This window comes from Amphibalanus amphitrite, unplaced genomic scaffold, assembly GCF_019059575.1.
Source record: "Amphibalanus amphitrite isolate SeventyFive unplaced genomic scaffold, NRLGWU_Aamphi_draft 000440F_arrow, whole genome shotgun sequence".
Classification (NCBI taxonomy): domain Eukaryota; kingdom Metazoa; phylum Arthropoda; class Thecostraca; order Balanomorpha; family Balanidae; genus Amphibalanus; species Amphibalanus amphitrite.
Genome location: NW_024881934.1, coordinates 513,472 through 530,766, shown reverse-complemented (window position 1 = coordinate 530,766; position 17,295 = coordinate 513,472). Strand labels below are relative to the sequence as shown.

At 51.5% G+C, this 17,295-nt stretch overlaps 1 protein-coding gene and 1 long non-coding RNA gene across 2 annotated transcripts; both read left to right on the top strand.

The window, feature by feature from the left end:
- Positions 1–376: 376 nt before the first annotated feature.
- LOC122391502 (trigger factor-like) lies at positions 377–2,732 on the top strand. The gene is made up of 3 exons (XM_043385511.1): positions 377–721; positions 940–1,099; positions 1,321–2,732. Exon 3 carries the CDS (start codon positions 1,450–1,452, stop codon positions 1,696–1,698), a length of 249 nt encoding a protein of 82 aa, XP_043241446.1. The 5' UTR covers positions 377–721; positions 940–1,099; positions 1,321–1,449; the 3' UTR covers positions 1,699–2,732.
- A 6,915-nt stretch (positions 2,733–9,647) lies between these two features.
- LOC122391501 lies at positions 9,648–15,931 on the top strand. Its single transcript, XR_006258359.1, has 3 exons — positions 9,648–9,797; positions 14,744–14,820; positions 15,355–15,931. It is a non-coding gene; the product is annotated as an uncharacterized LOC122391501 (long non-coding RNA).
- The last annotated feature ends 1,364 nt before the right edge of the window (positions 15,932–17,295 follow it).

The following is a 17,295-nucleotide window of genomic DNA, read 5'->3' as shown; positions in this document are numbered from 1 at the left end:
CTGAGTCGAATGGTATGAACATCTCAATTTCGAAAAATTTGACACTTAGGATAAGTTCTTGCTGGGAACTGTCGATGTGCGCCGACGTAAAAAGAATCGTCACTTTTTTGTCTGACATAGTCCTCAGAAAGAGATCACAGGTCAAAAGTGGCTGGGGTGTAGACCGTGAAAGAACTTAGCTGTAGACGTAGTAGCTGTAGAAGTAGTAGAAGTAGCTGTATGTTTGGTTGACTCGTGTCCACTGAACTCGTGTTTATTGTCGCGGTAATCTGACGCTGTTCCGCCAGTCATTTGGGAAACACTGAGGGGTCTGACTGACACACTATATGTGTATGTGTATACCCGAGTTAGATGGCAACGCACACAAAAAGTGGTAGTTGAAGTACTCATACCTACTGCTAGCACTGCTGATCACAATGTGCAACTGAAAATAGGCTACCCAGTTCAACCCACACACATTTTGTATGAATTGAATACATAGCACGCAGAACATTGAATGTTACATGGCGACCACTGAAGCTGGGGCGGCTCATGTGCCACTGACCAGTGACCCGTGACCCCTGTGAGTCTGTGACGTGTCCCCGGCAGGGGTGCCGCCGAGCGACACGGGCTACATCGTGGGCCTGGCGGTGCTCGGCTGTGCCGTCCTGGCGCTGCTGGTAGCTGTGGGGATCCTCTACGGAAGAGGAAAACGGTCCGGACCGCCGCCACAGCACAACAGGTGGGCACACACCGATCCTGAATCTGAGCTGACCTGACTCTGACCCCGACCTGACCCCGACCCTGCTCCTGACCTGACCTGACCTGACCCCGACCTGACCCTGTTCCTGACCTGACCTGACCCTGACCCCGATCTGAACATGACCTGACCCCGACATGACCTGACCCCGACCTGGTCTGACCCTGGCCTGATTTGAGCCTGACCTGGCCTCTGCGCAGTGGCACAGATACCGACTGGGAGTCGGGCAGAGCCGCGGCTGGTGACGCCGCTGATGGCCCTCACTCGCGAACCGCTCTGAATCATCACTCCGAGGTCAGCAGCAGCGCCCCCTCGGCGGCTCCTAGCTCCTACGACAACCGGGCCTTCAGCGCAGAGCAGGTGAGCTCTTCGCGTTCTTTTCGCAAAGCTCTATCTCGATCAGGGGCCGAACGACTGGGGAAGGGTCCAGCCCTTCCCACACGTTAGCGACTAGGAAAATGCCAATAATAGGCGCGGCTAACACTCTTACGAATCGCGTGCTATTCTGCTGGACATCCCCTAACATCAGGATCCTCGCATACCGATACGCTGCTGCAACGCTTACCTCTGTCCGTCCGCAGCCGGCGGAGCTGGCGAGAATTCCAGAGGAGACGGACCGCCTGCAAAAATCGCCTCCCGCGGAGAGTTCCCTGTATCCGCCCCTGCCGGCCGACCCGCCGGTCAGCGGCGCTGGCGCGGCGGCTCAGCCAATGGGGACGGAGGGGGCGGCGCCTCCGGCCGAGCCGCGGCCCGACTACGCGGCCAAGTCGGTGGGCTTCAAGGACACGGTGCTGTGCGTCACCCCCGTGGAGGCGGCCGACGTTCAGCAGGTGGACGACGACGACGGAGACGACGACGGAGACGACGACGGAGACGAGGACGGAGACGGAGACGGAGACGGAGGGGCAGGGGAGGACGGGCCGACTGCCTCCGGGGACGAGGGCGATGAGCGCCTGTAGCGTGTACCGCTGGGCGTGCAGTCGCCGCCGACACGGTGTGCGCCCTGCCGCTGACACGGTGTGCGCCCCTGCCGCTGGCACGGTGTGCGCCCCTGCCGCTGGCACGGTGTGCGCCCCTGCCGCTGACGCGCTGCTGCGTACTGTGATGGGAGGGAGGGGCCCTCAGTGCAGTGGCTGCTCGATAGGGACTGATGGCCGGCGAAATAGCTCCAGCGTCCGTGGCCAAAGGCGACTCCGTGATTCTACTGTACTGAACCGGGCTGCCCTGAGGCTAGTGACCGCATCACTACTGAAATGATCAGGTGGATTTTACGAAAATGACGATATGCTGCTGGCTGATTGAAGTGCACCGCGGCCTAGTATGACGTGCATTTACACGGCTGCACTATCGTGATAACCAATGTGATACGGCCGACTGTATCATCTGAGGTGCCAAGTTCACGGATGCTGATCCATTGCGACGCTGTACGCTTGGCTGAAGGGAATAACGCAAGGCACCGTGCTGGGTGAGTCTGCACCTGCTATTGATGTATACCTGTAGTATGCTGGTAAGATCAGGGTTAGCGTGAGTCGCTTCGCGTACCGCCGCGGCCCACTGATCCACCACTGAGTACAGCGCGGTAATTTGGGGTACATGTTGGCACGAGGGACAGGAGAGGTCAGGCGGCCACAGTCTTGTGTCACCCACCCCACACAGTCGCCAGGGGGGGGGGCGGCAGGAGGGACAGGACGTCGCGGGGGGCGGGGCGGCAGGAGGGACAGGACGTCGCGGGGGCGGGGCGGCAGGAGGGACAGGACGTCGCGGGGGGCGGGGCGGCAGGAGGGACAGGTCGTCGCGGGGGGCGGGGCGGCAGGAGGGACAGGACGTCGCGAGGGGCGGGGCGTCAGCGATTGATATGATAATCCGCCGCCGATCGTAGGACCTGTGCCAAAGAGATTCAGGGATAGCTGTGATATGAGGGAATGAATGTGACCGGTACTTAATCATTGTTATCAAACCCTCCAAATGATTTAAAATAAAATACATGAAATGTCCGCGCTTTTCATTTGTGGAACTGCAAGCCGACAAGCCGACAGGGGCGCCGCCACGGATTTTTGACTGGGGGGGGGACGGACTGACCCGGACTGAAAACCCAAAAGTAGACATTTTTACCGTGGCTTTTTCGGTCGGATGCATTCAACGTTTAAAGCAAATGTGCCACTTTTAACATAGGGTTTTGATCTGAAGTAACCGTTTTGTAGCTTGAGCTGAGACGAGAACAGAACAAATCAGGAGCTTTTATGGCCCAACGATCACCCTAGCCAAATATATCGGTATCGATTTTAGGTTTGAAGACTGAAGTCATTCCCATAGATGACACTTTGTCATTCCCTTACCGAGGAATCCATTCCCTTACGGAAAAATGCTAGCCAATCAGCATTCAGCTGGTTTGAACTACGTACTATGCTTGGTCAACGCGTAATCAGCTTCCGCTGCAATATAGGTAAGTAGCTTCTACGAAAGATGGAAAAGAGTGATGTAAAAATAAATATAAAATTCCTGTTGGAACTCTTCATTATTTCCTGACCATTTTAAGTTTAAAAACTCCTAAAACTGTGGCAAAACAACTGGTTTGAGGAAAGTATAGTTCAGGATTAGGTATTTATAGACCGCATTCCCACCGAGTATCTACCTATATAAACATCTGATGTGTCGATTCAGTTTGACACGGCAAAGCCTCGTGTTCTATCACGGTATAATTGCTGATGTATGCCACTAATTTGATCGATAATGCATATTGCATATTGCATACCCGCGTGGGGGGGGCGTTGTATTATAGTCACCAATCTCTCTTTTTGGTTTGTGCATGAATCGGCGCGAAGCGCCGCGAAAATTGGCAAAAAGCATTAGGCAAAACTGCTCAAAAATACAAATTTTGCAGCCCGTGTGACAAGCTTGATACCAGAAAACCTTAGGTCAGGAAAACCAAGTCAAGTACCGGGTGTCCCAAAAGTAAGGTCATGATTTAAAACTTAAATATCTCGAGAAGTAAGTGTCCGAATCACTTCCAATTTTAACACGTGCAAGGTACATCCATAAAATTATTTTCTTGCATGCTTAAACCATTTTTGATCATAACTGCACCGAGCAGTAGGCATAAAACTGAGAAGGTCGAAATTCAACTCTTAGAGAGGGTCCGTCATTAAAACAAAGGGTAAATACCGCCCAGTTTTCGGCCCTAAGCAGACCCTATCAGCTCGCCCTATCTCTGAACTCATGCATAGTTTCGCCTCAACCGGTAAAACGTCAGAAAAAAGGTATAATGTACGCACAGGGCATGTATACTTAGCCACCTGTGCTTAGAGGTCCTGAGGACGACAGCGGGAATCGGGTGACAATAAATCGAGAGAGGTGGCCGAGAGTCCTCCCAGTGGTTCTTCCGCTCGTCGCAACGCAGCTGTGCCGACACCATCAGCCAGCAGTGGTTTCAGCAGGATGGAGACTATGCTTGCACCGTCCTGAAGATCATGCATTGTCTCCGAGAGTGGATGTGAGATCCCGTAATTTTCAGTCAGGGCAACGCCATTGAATGGCCTCCGCGGTCACCTGACGTTACACCTTCATATTTTTATTATCTGGATACACAACAGAAAGATTGTCTTTTAGGACAACCCAACGAGCCGGGAAGAACTAAAGGATGATCCCTTCGAGCAAACATAGGCGGCATCTCACCAGAGAATCGCTCCAGAATAGTGGAGGAAGTCAAACGTAGTCTATTCATGCACGCGGCCCGAAATGGTAGCCATGTAGAAAAGCAGCAAATGTGGGGCTACGAGCCAATGTATTGACTCATATATATGTCAGAATAAAATTTTATAAAATGCTCTTTCATATGATGTCCTATTTATATCTATCCATCGCGTATTTTTGGCAGTGTGGCCAAAACAAATGATGACCTTACTTTTGGGACACCCTGTAGTCAAGTCGCCTCAAAGTTTTGTGGTCCTGTCAACCGTATAGCTTATTTCTTAGAAGCTGGAAGGAAATTTAGTGCAGCGTGACTGCAGAAGTGTAGGATCGGAGCCGGAATCAGTCGGAGTTGACTGTTTTGGCCAGTTTTGGCCAGAGTCGGAGTTGAAGTCTTCGAAAATGTTCGGATTTTGACTTCGAGGTCGGATTGGTGTAAAGTCTTGGCTGGTTAGACGAAATATATTAGGCCCGTGTTCGGCCAGTCGTGTTATACACGTTGATCACGATATAAAAAATCGGCAGTTCCGCGATGACAGGTCGGATAAGAGCTGGAGATTTTGTTGGCCGAGGTGGCAGGGGTCAGACCAATGCATGTAGGCCCACACCCCATATACTGAGTGTCTAAACCTCCTGGACCCTCTCAGATTCGCCACCGGCCGTTCCATCTCTTCCATCCTCAGGACGGTCAAATCCTTCTCCTCCACGCCGCAACCCCCTGCTCCGGGCTGGACGGGCAACTCTATCCCATGCGGGAATGGCTCCACTGGAGCTATAGTTCTTTGCCGGGTGCAGTGATTGCCAGTGGGCTGGGCTGCCTGTTCAATTGGTCGGGTTCATCCCAAGTGGCTCACTGGGGTGGCTGCCCTGACTAATGTCTCCCACTAATTCTTTCATACTTGCGGCTCTGAAACCTGCTCTGAAATGGTCTCATTGGACCGAAGGGCCTAATCAAATTTCGAGTAGGATAGCAGCCAGTAAAACGCCTTTTGGGGCGACCAACGGAGCGAACGAGAGGGTGGGGTGGGCCTTGCACGTGCGAAATTGCGAGGGGATACCTCCAACTAACTTGTGCACTGCACCCTTCTAACCGGTCCCTAACGATGTGCCAAATTTGAGCGCAATCGGCCTAGCCGTTCTCGAGATCTGGAAGCGGCACCCTGCACGTGCGCACGTGCAAAATGGGTCCCAACTGACTTTTGCACGGCACCCTACTAACCGCTCCCTAACATGTATCAGATTTCAGCACAATCGGTTCAGCCGTTCTCGAGATCTGGAATTGACCCCTGCATGTGCGCACGTGCAGCAGCAGCCCAACTGTGGCACATGGATATGCATTGCCTAGTGGGTATACCTACCTACATGCCAACTTTCAGCGCAATCAGCCCAGTAGTTGCCAAGATATTGAAATTGTTACAAACTAACTGACACTTCTTCGTTTTTCACGTGGCACGTGCATATGGGGTCACTCACATGCATCGGGAATAGTCCGATACTCGTTAGAAGGAACGAATCTAGTGCTACCTTACAAAAAGTACCGCATGTAAATCGGTCAAGTGGTTGCTGAGATATAAGCCTAGCAAAAGCGTGACCGTGGCATACTCAGAAATTTCCTTTAACCTACGAAAGACTACGCTCGCTTCGCTCGCTCCGTAATGAGTTTGGGGGGGGGACGTCCCCCTTCCATTCTGAGAGTGGGGGGGACGCGTCCCCCCCTCCCCCCCGGTGGCGGCGCCCATGGTGCCTAGAGAGTAAAAAGAATCAGCTTTATGACAGTAATGTGGCCTGGGGAAGGAGGTAATTTTGGGCTGTGACGTCACATATTTGAAAGTTTGTGTTTGGAATATGGGAAGCCTAAGATGTTTAATGAAAAATAAATGCCAGAACCGTGTTCCTGGTCATCCAATCTATATAGTCGGGCACAATTTAACTGGTTTTAACAACATTTTAGAAGGTGGGATAGTCCCTTTAACGCAACTTTTGCCGATCGATAGAGAATGAACCAGGAATTCACATGGATCCTAAAAATATGCATTTTCAAAAATCATAGGTGGATACAGATCATTGAAATTGGGGGTACACAAAAAGAGTAAATAAGGTTTTTGTTGGTACTGTTTCTAAAAAGGGTGGTAATGGTCTTGTTATGTTACAATTTTCTTATGAGAGAACGACTACAATTGTATTGGTCATGCATAGGCGGTGTCAGGGCACCTATGTTGGGAGGTAAAACATAACCCCCCTTTTTGGACGCCTGGATCCGCCTATTATAGCAAAAACGTGTCAAAAGAGGATGCACAATAACTTAACTTACACACAATACTTTACACACAATAACTTACATACCAAGGAAAAGTAACCATCACTATGTAAACACCACCGACGGTAAATAACCGCTTCAGAACATGCCGAAACCTTCGGTAAAATATACACATGAATGATAATTGATAACCATTACGGACTGCGCCTAAAAGGACGGAGGATAAATGGTACAACACTAAATAGCCACTGTTGATGTCGAATAGCCTTTACCGACCTCGCCAGAACCAATGGCAAATAACCACACTCGATTATGAATAGCTACTGCCGATTGCGCCGGAACCAACAGTAAAGAACCAGTAGCGACGACGCCGCGGGAACCGGCAGTCAATAACCAGCTCCAACAGTAAATACCCGACAGTGACGATAGATCACCGGAACAGGCGGTAAATAACCACCATGGACGGTAGATAAGTGCACTTAATAGTAGAAACGAAACATTCAAACACTCGTCAAATCCCATTTTTGGACACCTTGATCCGCTTCGAAGATGATGGCTCCCTCACCACAGAACTATTCATCAAACCCATGGCCGCTCCGATCATCCTCCCATTTGATTCAGCCCACCCGTTCCAAACCAAAAGAACTAACCGCGGGGAGTAGCGCCACGCCGCTTGGAGTATCTTTCTGTACATCAATTTTGGACGATGTGTGAAATTTTTGACCCCAGGTCATGTCAGGCCAGGTCACCAGGTCAAGTTAACTGACCAAGCCTAAACAAGTTTGCAATCATGTCCAGCCTGCAGTGTTTGTAAGAAAGGTTTTAAACTTGGTGGATTGCATGATGTTATGGGCACTTACAATTTGTATTTCTCGGATATTTTTTTATATCTGTGACCTGAGGTCAGGACAGTGGCGTGACCTTTCCATTATAAGTCAATGGAGAAAAATGAAAATGCCTCTAGATCCGTGTGTACGCATAGGAACGGTACAACTGTTTCAGAATCACAATGATTTGGACCACCCGTGACGACCAAGGTGTCGTTTTTGCTGATAGCCTCTAGAAAGATCATCCGAGGTCATTTGAGGCTACAAACAGATTTTTGCCAATAACTCCCGATTGGAAAGAGATAGAACGCTGGGGATGGCTTCATTGTGCTTGTCTTGTCGAGACACATCGAATGATATGCAGCATGACCTATTTGGGTCACCATGTGACCTTGACCTGAGGTCAAAATTTGACCTTGACCTTTCCAGGTAAAAAAATATATGTTTCGAAGCGGCTTAAACCGCGCATGACTGGGGGGACTCTACAGAGCCCTTTCCCATTTTCGGCAATATCTTTTAAACCGTTTCACAGATCAACACGAAACTTGCAGTATCTTCAGCGGTATAAATTTGACACCTTGTGTTAAAATGTCAACTTTCTAGCTACCATAGTTGGGCCAGAAATGACGTCAGAGTGGCGTCATGTCGGCTGATTTTGATGCAAAATATTGAATTACGGCAAACGCTCTCAAAAGCTCAGTTTTAAAGCTAGATACAATTTCTTTGCATCAGTGGATCACAAATACACGTAGCTATCGAACGGCTATCTCAAATTTTCAAAATTTTTGAAAATTTTGACAAATATGTTTTTCAATTACAAAAATATATATATTTTTTCAAAAAGTTTTTTTTAATTTTTCGCAAAAACCGAAATGTATGTGATAGAACACACACTGACAAATTACCCTAGCAAGCTGTAGCCCAATATATTCAAAAGTAGCTAAGTTATGTGCATTATTGTCAAAATTTTACAATTATATGTATATTTTTCAAAGCCATATTTCAGTACGTTTTTGACATCGTACAACAATATTAATGGCACCATCGTGTTCCTGAGCTCAAACTGCATCTGATAGGCACCTTCTTTGTTGGAAAATTTCATTTTCTAAATTTGACCTTTTCTGACCTGAAATTGACTTGACCTTCGGTAAATTCAGCTGAAAATGACCTCAAATGACACAGACATTATTTTCAAAATCTACGTGTAAAATGGACCATGAAACAAGCGTCAGGTGACCGATATATGATATACAATTTTCGTGACCTAGGATGACCTGGCCTTGACCTGAAAAATTCAAAGTAAAAGTTTGGTATCCTCACCGCATCTAAGGCATATATCAAGGAGTGCGTAAACCAAAAATGAGCCTCATGGGGCTTGTAAGCCGGTGGCAAGAACCTAAATTGTGAACAAGCCAAAATGCTGATAATTTTTGCTTTGATCTGACCTGTGACGTCATCGTTGACATCAAGGTCAATGATATTAGGTTTCGCTCGACAGTTTTCCAATTTCCAGGGCTATCAGACGCCGTTTGAATTTTGACGATCGGCCCAGTAGTTTCGGAGATAGGAGGGGAGGGCTCTGTAGAGCCCACCCCCAAGTCACTTGCGTTATGGAAAAGAGGAGCATTCATTCTGGCCGGGGTTCATAACGTCCAGGGTACGATATGCCCAGTGTCGAAATGTCCAGTGCCTTGAATGGGCCAGAGTTCATAATGTCCAGGAATTACAAAGTCACTGAAAATTACGTCATTATGTAAACAAAAACACGGAACCAGCTCAATGCGAAGCAGTGCAGTGCCGAAGGCAATGCCTTAGGAGAGATTACAGGCAATAGTAAATCAAATATTTTTAGGTTAAGTGGTTATGTATCTGGCTTCAGGCCTTCGATATATTTAAATTCGATATATTAAATTGATATATTTCCTTTAACACCTACGTTCCGTTGAGGGGGGAACTCTCTTAGCAAAGGGGCTCCGGACTTGCAGTATCGCGCTCAATGACGGCCGATCACCTGTGTCCACAGCGGTGCTTCTGACGGGCAGCATCGCGCTCAATGACGGACGATCGCCTGTGTCCACAGCGGTGCTTCTGACGGGCAGCATCGCGCTCAATGACGGACGATCGCCTGTGTCCACAGCGGTGCTTCTGACGGGCAGCATCGCGCTCAATGACGGCCGATTCTCCACGTCGACGGGAATCGTTCGCTCGTCGGGCGACACGGCCAAGGGCACCAAGACGGACGCCCTGGCTCTGACCAACTCGGTCGGCCCGGACGGCGCCGCACACGGTCAGTCCACCGAGCGACGGATAGAGGGGGACGGAGAGGGGCAGGGGACGGGGGGACGGAAAGGGACTGAAGGACGGGGGGCGGAGGGACGGGGGATGGAGGGACGGGGATGGAGGGACGTGGAGGGACGCGGAAGGAGGAATGGAGAGAACGGATTGACGGGGATGAGGACGAGGGGCGGATAGACGGAGGGACACGGAGGGATGGAGGCTGGGACGGAGAGACGGAGAAGGATGGAGGGACGAGGGACGGATAGACGGAGGGACACGGAGGGATGGAGGCTGGGACGGAGAGACGGAGAGGATGGAGGGACGAGGGACGGATAGACGGAGGGACACAGAGGGATGGAGGCTGGGACGGAGAGACGGAGAAGGATGGAGGGACGAGGGACGGATAGACGGAGGGACACGGAGGGATGGAGGCTGGGACGGAGAGACGGAGAAGGATGGAGGGACGAGGGGCGGATAGACGGAGGGACACGGAGGGATGGAGGCTGGGACGGAGAGACGGAGAAGGATGGAGGGACGAGGGACGGATAGACGGAGGGACACGGAGGGATGGAGGCTGGGACGGAGAGACGGAGAAGGATGGAGGGACGAAGGACGGATAGACGGAGGGACACGGAGGGATGGAGGCTGGGACGGAGAGACGGAGAAGGATGGAGGGACGAGGGACGGATAGACGGAGGGACACGGAGGGATGGAGGCTGGGACGGAGAGACGGAGAAGGATGGAGGGACGAAGGACGGATAGACGGAGGGACACGGAGGGATGGAGGCTGGGACGGAGAGACGGAGAAGGATGGAGGGACGAGGGACGGATAGACGGAGGGACACGGAGGGATGGAGGCTGGGACGGAGAGACGGAGAAGGATGGAGGGACGAGGGACGGATAGACGGAGGGACACGGAGGGATGGAGGCTGGGACGGAGAGACGGAGAGGACGGAGGGACGAGGGACGGATAGACGGAGGGACACGGAGGGATGGAGGCTGGGACGGAGAGACGGAGAAGGATGGAGGGACGAGGGACGGATAGACGGAGGGACACGGAGGGATGGAGGCTGGGACGGAGAGACGGAGAAGGATGGAGGGACGAAGGACGGATAGACGGAGGGACACGGAGGGATGGAGGCTGGGACGGAGAGACGGAGAAGGATGGAGGGACGAGGGACGGATAGACGGAGGGACACGGAGGGATGGAGGCTGGGACGGAGAGACGGAGAAGGATGGAGGGACGAGGGACGGATAGACGGAGGGACACGGAGGGATGGAGGCTGGGACGGAGAGACGGAGAAGGATGGAGGGACGAGGGGCGGATAGACGGAGGGACACGGAGGGATGGATGCTGGGACGGAGAGACGGAGAAGGATGGAGCTTTAAGAATTGCGTGCGTCATGGTTGTGTAGTTGTCACGAGAATCTCTCAAAATTTAGTTCAAGCTTTTGGGAAATATAGAACGATAATCAAAAGGCAGAGATAGCCATTTGATTGTACCTTAACCCTCGCACGACCAGGCCATTTCTCATAACACGAACGACCAGGGGGGGGGGGTGTTACGACCCCCCCTGGCGTTTCGAAACGGAAGGTCGTAGAGCTTAGCGGAAAAAACCAACGGATTGCTCTCAACGAGATCTCGCGATTGGTGGTATATTTTTTGGTCCTAGGTCAACATTTGACCTACTTATGACCGGTCAAAGGTCAAATTTTCCGAAAAAATCAAACTTTTTCAACTTTCCGCGGCGATTGCGGCAAAACGGTGGGAGATATCGACTTGAAACCTTCACTATCGTGTTTCTTGATCAATTCTCTATCGTTTGGTATGTATTTCGTTTCCCTAGCTCTAAAAATGGCGCGTTGGGAGCGCCGGAAGTCGGCAAGATCACAGTCGGCGGCAGAAATTCGAAAAATCAAAATTTAAATTTTTGAAATCTGATTGTATTTTTGGATTTGGGAGGTCCATTTGCTCCCTATAGAAGCTAATATTGCTGCATATTCCCATTGAGGTGACAAGAATTAGCAAAATAGTGGTTCGGGCGCTTTTCAAAAATAGTACCGGACGCTGTTCCTCTTGTGACGTCATAGCTCCGTGACCTGACCTGACCCGGTCAATTTTCTTGCACCACACGATAGCCAATACTTGCCCCAACATGCATGGGAAGTTTCATCATGATCCATCAAACAATGTGGGTATCACCGGCAGAAAACCTAGGGATTCGGCGCACACGTTTGGTAACTGTCGGCCGGAGGCTGTACCTCTTATGACGTCATAACTCCGTGACCTGACATGACCCGATCAATTTTTTTCGGCAAAAGATGCGCAAAGGTTGCCCCAGAGGGTATTGAAAATTTCAGCCCGCTACGACAAGCCGTTTAGCGTGCACTTCGAAAAAAACCTCAGGGGGGGGGGGGTTGATACAACCCCCCCCCCCCTAGGCGTTCTAGGGTTAATATTGTATTGGCAGTCTCAGTGCTGGTACTATTGGAAGGACCATCAATTATCTTTCATAGGTGCATAAAAAATGATTATTTCCATTGTAAAATATCACTAGCTAGAGATCATCCTAAAACATTGTCGAGACACGTAGCAAAGTCATCCCGCTTGGCAACGTCACCCCGTTTATGGTATCAAAAAAAAAAAAAATCAACAGATTTTCCTTGAAACTTGGTTACAACAAACTTCAATCAAATCCCTTCTGGTATCCAAAATTTGGCGCACCTTCGGCGCCGTTTTTTAGCCATAGTGCGGCGAAAATTGTGTGCTTTTAACGTCCCCCCAGGAACTCGCGGGTAAATTTTTAATGGGTGTTACATTTAAGGCTGAAACAGACTCTTTCGGCGTTCAGGAAATCGCATGCGAGAGCCTATTCAAATACATTATAATTCTTCCCGCATCAATCGCATCTGGGAGGTGCGTGCGATTGATGCGAGCGTGCTTCCATGTATTTGAATAGGCTCTCGCATGCGATTTCCTGACTGCGGAAAGAGTCTGCTTCAGGCATTAGATAAATATCCACGGAAAAGGGTGATGATATACAAGCAATTCATTCATTATATGATGCTTAATTGATTTTTTATCTGCCTCAGTAAAGAGCATCGTTGCTATTAACTGTCGCCAAATGGGAGGCCGTTCGGGCAGCCGCCGGTGGCGGCGAGGCCGGCCGGTACCGTTTTGGGGGCGGCCGGTGGCGGCGAGGCCGGCCGGCGCGGGTACCGTTTTGGGGGCGGTGAGGCCGGCCGGCCGGCGCCGGTACCGTTTTGGGGGCGGTGAGGCCGGCGCGGGTACCGTTTTGGGGGCGGTGAGGCCGGCGCGGGTACCGTTTTGGGGGCGGTGAGGCCGGCGCGGGTACCGTTTTGGGGGCGGTGAGGCCGGCCGGCCGGCGCCGGTACCGTTTTGGGGGCGGTGAGGCCGGCGCGGGTACCGTTTTGGGGGCGGTGAGGCCGGCCGGCCGGCGCCGGTAGGGGAGAGTGGGGTAAGATGCCCAGGGTGGGAAAGACGCCCCACCCCCTCTAGCGGCGAAACAAAGAATCGAGCTTGGAAATTAGTGTTCTTAGCGTAAAGCGGAAGCCTGCCTCGTTAACTTCACAAAAATTTGCGAAGCTCAGTTGGGTAACGGCTGGCTGGTGATTGCATGTTTTTTATTTGCTGCTTTCAAAAAATGTTTTGGTGTTAAAACATTGTAATTATCAAAGAAGGTAGATAATTTTTGCGTCCCTTGCTATAGTCGTGATACATTTACATGCGTGTACTGTGTCCCAAACAGTTTGTTTCAGGGTGTAGTTTTATGGCTAACAAATTGTACTGATTTAATGTTACTTCGGTACCTTGGGGTAAGATGCCCCCTGTCCTGATGGGGAAAGACGTCCCCCCTAAATCCGTAGGCTGTCCTTCAAGCAGCCCGTCAAATCATTTATTGCATGCTTGTGATGAGAGACAAAAGCCGATCTGGGACTAATGAGAGTCCGGTACGGTCGGGTGCTCCCCATGCCGGTCTCTCGGCCCACACAGCGACTTTTTGGGCGGCATCTGACTCTGAGAGCCCTCACGACGGCCTCTGCGGGCCCCATTATTGGCTCCAGGGCCCCTCACGACATCCTTTGAGGGCTTCCACGTTGGCTCCACGGGCCGCGCTGGCATCTGAGGTCCCCACGATGGGCTCGAGGGCCCTCAAGCATCATGAAGACCTATAAGGGCCCCACAGTGGTCTCCGAACGCCACCACGGAGGCTTGCTTGGCCGCGCTGGACTACTCGTATGATGGCCCTAACGATAACCTCTGAAGCCCCTTACGACTACTTTTGAGGGCCCTTACGATGACGTTTGGTGTTTACTGCAGGCTCGAAGGGACTACTGATTCGTTCAGGCGATTCACGTGACCATTTATGTCACTTAAAGTGCAGGGGGCATCTTCCCCAACGCCAGGGGTGTCTTTCCCACCCTGTGGGGTAAGATGCCCCCTTTCACTTCTTCAGGAAAATGCTTAATAGCAAAAAAAGTTATCCTATTTCATTCACGGAAGTGTGATATTTTTGGAGAAAAATGATGTCGGCTTCCGTTGAAACTCCAAGTTTTTGCTTTCCGGTCGTCATTTTCGAATAATATATGACATAGCGAAACCCTGGGCATCTTTCCCCACTCTCCCCTACCGTTTTGGGGGCGGCCGGCCGGCGCCGGTACCCCTTTGGGGGCGGCCGGTGGCGGCGAGGCCGGCCGGCACGGGTACCGTTTTGGGGGCGGTGAGGCCGGCGCGGGTACCGTTTTGGGGGCGGTGAGGCCGGCCGGCCGGCACGGGTACCGTTTTGGGGGCGGCGAGGCCGGCCGGCACGGGTACCGTTTTGGGGGCGGTGAGGCCGGCCGGCCGGCGCCGGTACCGTTTTGGGGGCGGCCGGTGGCGGTGCGCGCGGGGAGCGGCGCTCGGTGGGCTGCTCTGACTGGCGCTGACCTTTGCAGGCGTCCAGCACACGGCCGCCAGTACCGGCTCCTCTCAACAGTCGTCCTCTGCCGCTGACGTCACCGTCGGCTCCAGGGTGAGTGGCCATTGGCCGGCTGTGACGCCACCGGCTGACGTCACCGCCGGCCGCAGACTAACGGAACCGGTCGTGGCCGTGGATGTTGTGTAGTGTAGCCTGTCCCTGTTATCCGGTGACGCTGCATACCCAGGGCGGCGTATCACCGACGCTGCCAGCGCGCCGACGTCAGACTTGTGGTCGTGTTGGAGCAATGGGCTTCGTGTGTCACACAGCTCGCGAGATGCGCCGGCAGCGCGCTGGCAGCGTCAGTGAAACACCACCCAGGTTAAATATGAAATTTCATTATTAATAAATGCCGGCATTCCTCACCAGCTCCCGTTATACCACTGTTTCGTTGAGTTGGTCGTCCCAGAAAATAGTTGGCAGAGTACCGTACCGTAGCAGTGACCGCCGACCTGCGCCCAGTTCGGCGGTGGCCAGTAACCGTTGGCAGAATCCTGCGCCAGTGACCGCCGACCGGCGCCCTCTATCGCAATGAACAGTTGGCACAATCCGGCGCCAGTGACCGCTGACCGGCGCCCTCTGCCGCAGGTCGGAGACGTGGGCAGCTCTGTCAACGTCGGTGGCGGTACGCAGACTACCAAATCGTGATCCCAACCCATGGAGGGTCGCCGCGGACCGTCCGGTGACCCCTGGAGGACCGCCACGGACCGTCCGGGCGGATCGGTGACCCCTGCACTCTTGAAGGCCGAGTTTTTCGGAAGTCTTTGTCAAATTATGGTCACAGCGCACTCCACACGGACACCCGATTTGGACGAGAAATACACCACAATAACAACAGCCACTTACTTTGTTCAACTCATAACTTCAGTGACACCCTCTGTGAAAAATAGATTTTTGTTTGCTAGAAATAAACGAAATTCAGGATCCCGGGATGACCTTCGCCGTCGGTGATTCGTGAAAGAATATCAGCTTTGTAGGAATAAATCTGGTTAGGAAGTTTTCTGGGAGTTAACCTGAAAATGGCTGTCAAATAACATTGAAGCCGAGCCTTAGAAGCATGCTACATATATTTGTTAACGGATGTGAATCACTACAGAGCTACTGCTGTCAATGTCAATGTTATCCCGGTTAGAGTAATGTTTGCAATACAAGAGTTACCCGGTGACGCTTTTGTCGGGTTGGACTTGCAAAAAAAATCGACATAGGCGCAGACGGGCGGGATATGGGAGTGAAGAGCGTTCACCCGGGAGTAAAGAGCCGTCAAACGGGAATAAAAAGCGGTCACACGAGAGTAAGGAGTGGTCATATGTGTGTTAACCCTCGCCCGTATTGGTGTTTTGCCAGCCGCGAATGTATCAGGGGGGTGCACAGTGATGCAAATGGGGTTCACGAGTGGCCATAAATACGAAAGAGGCCTAAAATTGAAGTTCACTTAATCGAATAAATCGTAATATTGTCAGTCAGGCAATTGTTTGGGGTGCCTGAAAAAGCATGATTTCAATGTTTTTGTCAAAACCGGCCTCGTGTATGATTGTCAGAAGTCGAGACATTTTCGATGTCGTAAAATGACTGTCAGGTACCTGAAATTCAAGTGCCGCTAGCGTGCGTTCATGTCATACAAACTGCAAAAATTATATATGAAAATGATCCCCGAAACCTGCTGCTTCTAATGCCACGTCATAAAAAGCCGTATCTATTTTGGTTTGGCGGTGAGCTAACTATTTGTAATCATGTTGCATCTGCAGTTTTTTACCAAAAATATTTGCTTTCAATTCACCTTCAGCACTTCACGCAGTGTGTGCCCGTTAGTGCACCATATCATAGCATTCCCTAATCATTTCTGAGTCGCATCGTGAAAGAATTAAGGCGCTAGCACAGGGCTGACCGGCGCTACAGAAGTTTTCGTCCGGCACGGTCGGGTGCCGCGGCGCAGCGGGCGGCCCGGGCGGCCGCGCCGCCGCGCCGCCCGGACGCCGCGCGGCGGCACCCACCCGCCCACTGCGCGCCCACTGAGGCACCCGACCGCCCGGACAAAAACCTCTGTAGCGTCGGTCAGCCCTGTGCTAGCGCCTTAATTCTTTCACGATGCGACTCAGAAATGATAAGGGAAGGCTATGGTATGGTGGACTAACAGGCACACACTGTGTTAAGTGCTGTAGGTGAAACGAAAGCATTTTTTTTTTCTTAGTAAAAAACTGCGATTGCAACATGATGATAAATAGTCAGATTACTGCCAAAGCGAATAAGATACGGCTTTTGTGACCCGGCATTAGAAGCAGAAGGCGTTGGGGATCATTCCCACGCACAATTTTTTCAATTTGTACGAAATGAACGCAAACCAGCGGCGTTTGAACTTGCGAGTGTCTGACCGTCATTTTACGACCTAGAAAATGTCACGATTATACACGAGGCCGGTTTTGACAAAAACATGGAAACCATGTGATTTCAGATGCCCCAATTATTTGTCTACTCGGCCATATCGCAATCAACTCGATTTGGTAAACTTGACTTTTGGGTATTTATGGCCAC

Coding starts and splice junctions, on each gene's coding strand:
- LOC122391502 (XM_043385511.1), top strand. CDS start 1,450: ATGGGGACGGAGGGGGCGGCGCCTCCGGCCGAGCCGCGGCCCGACTAC.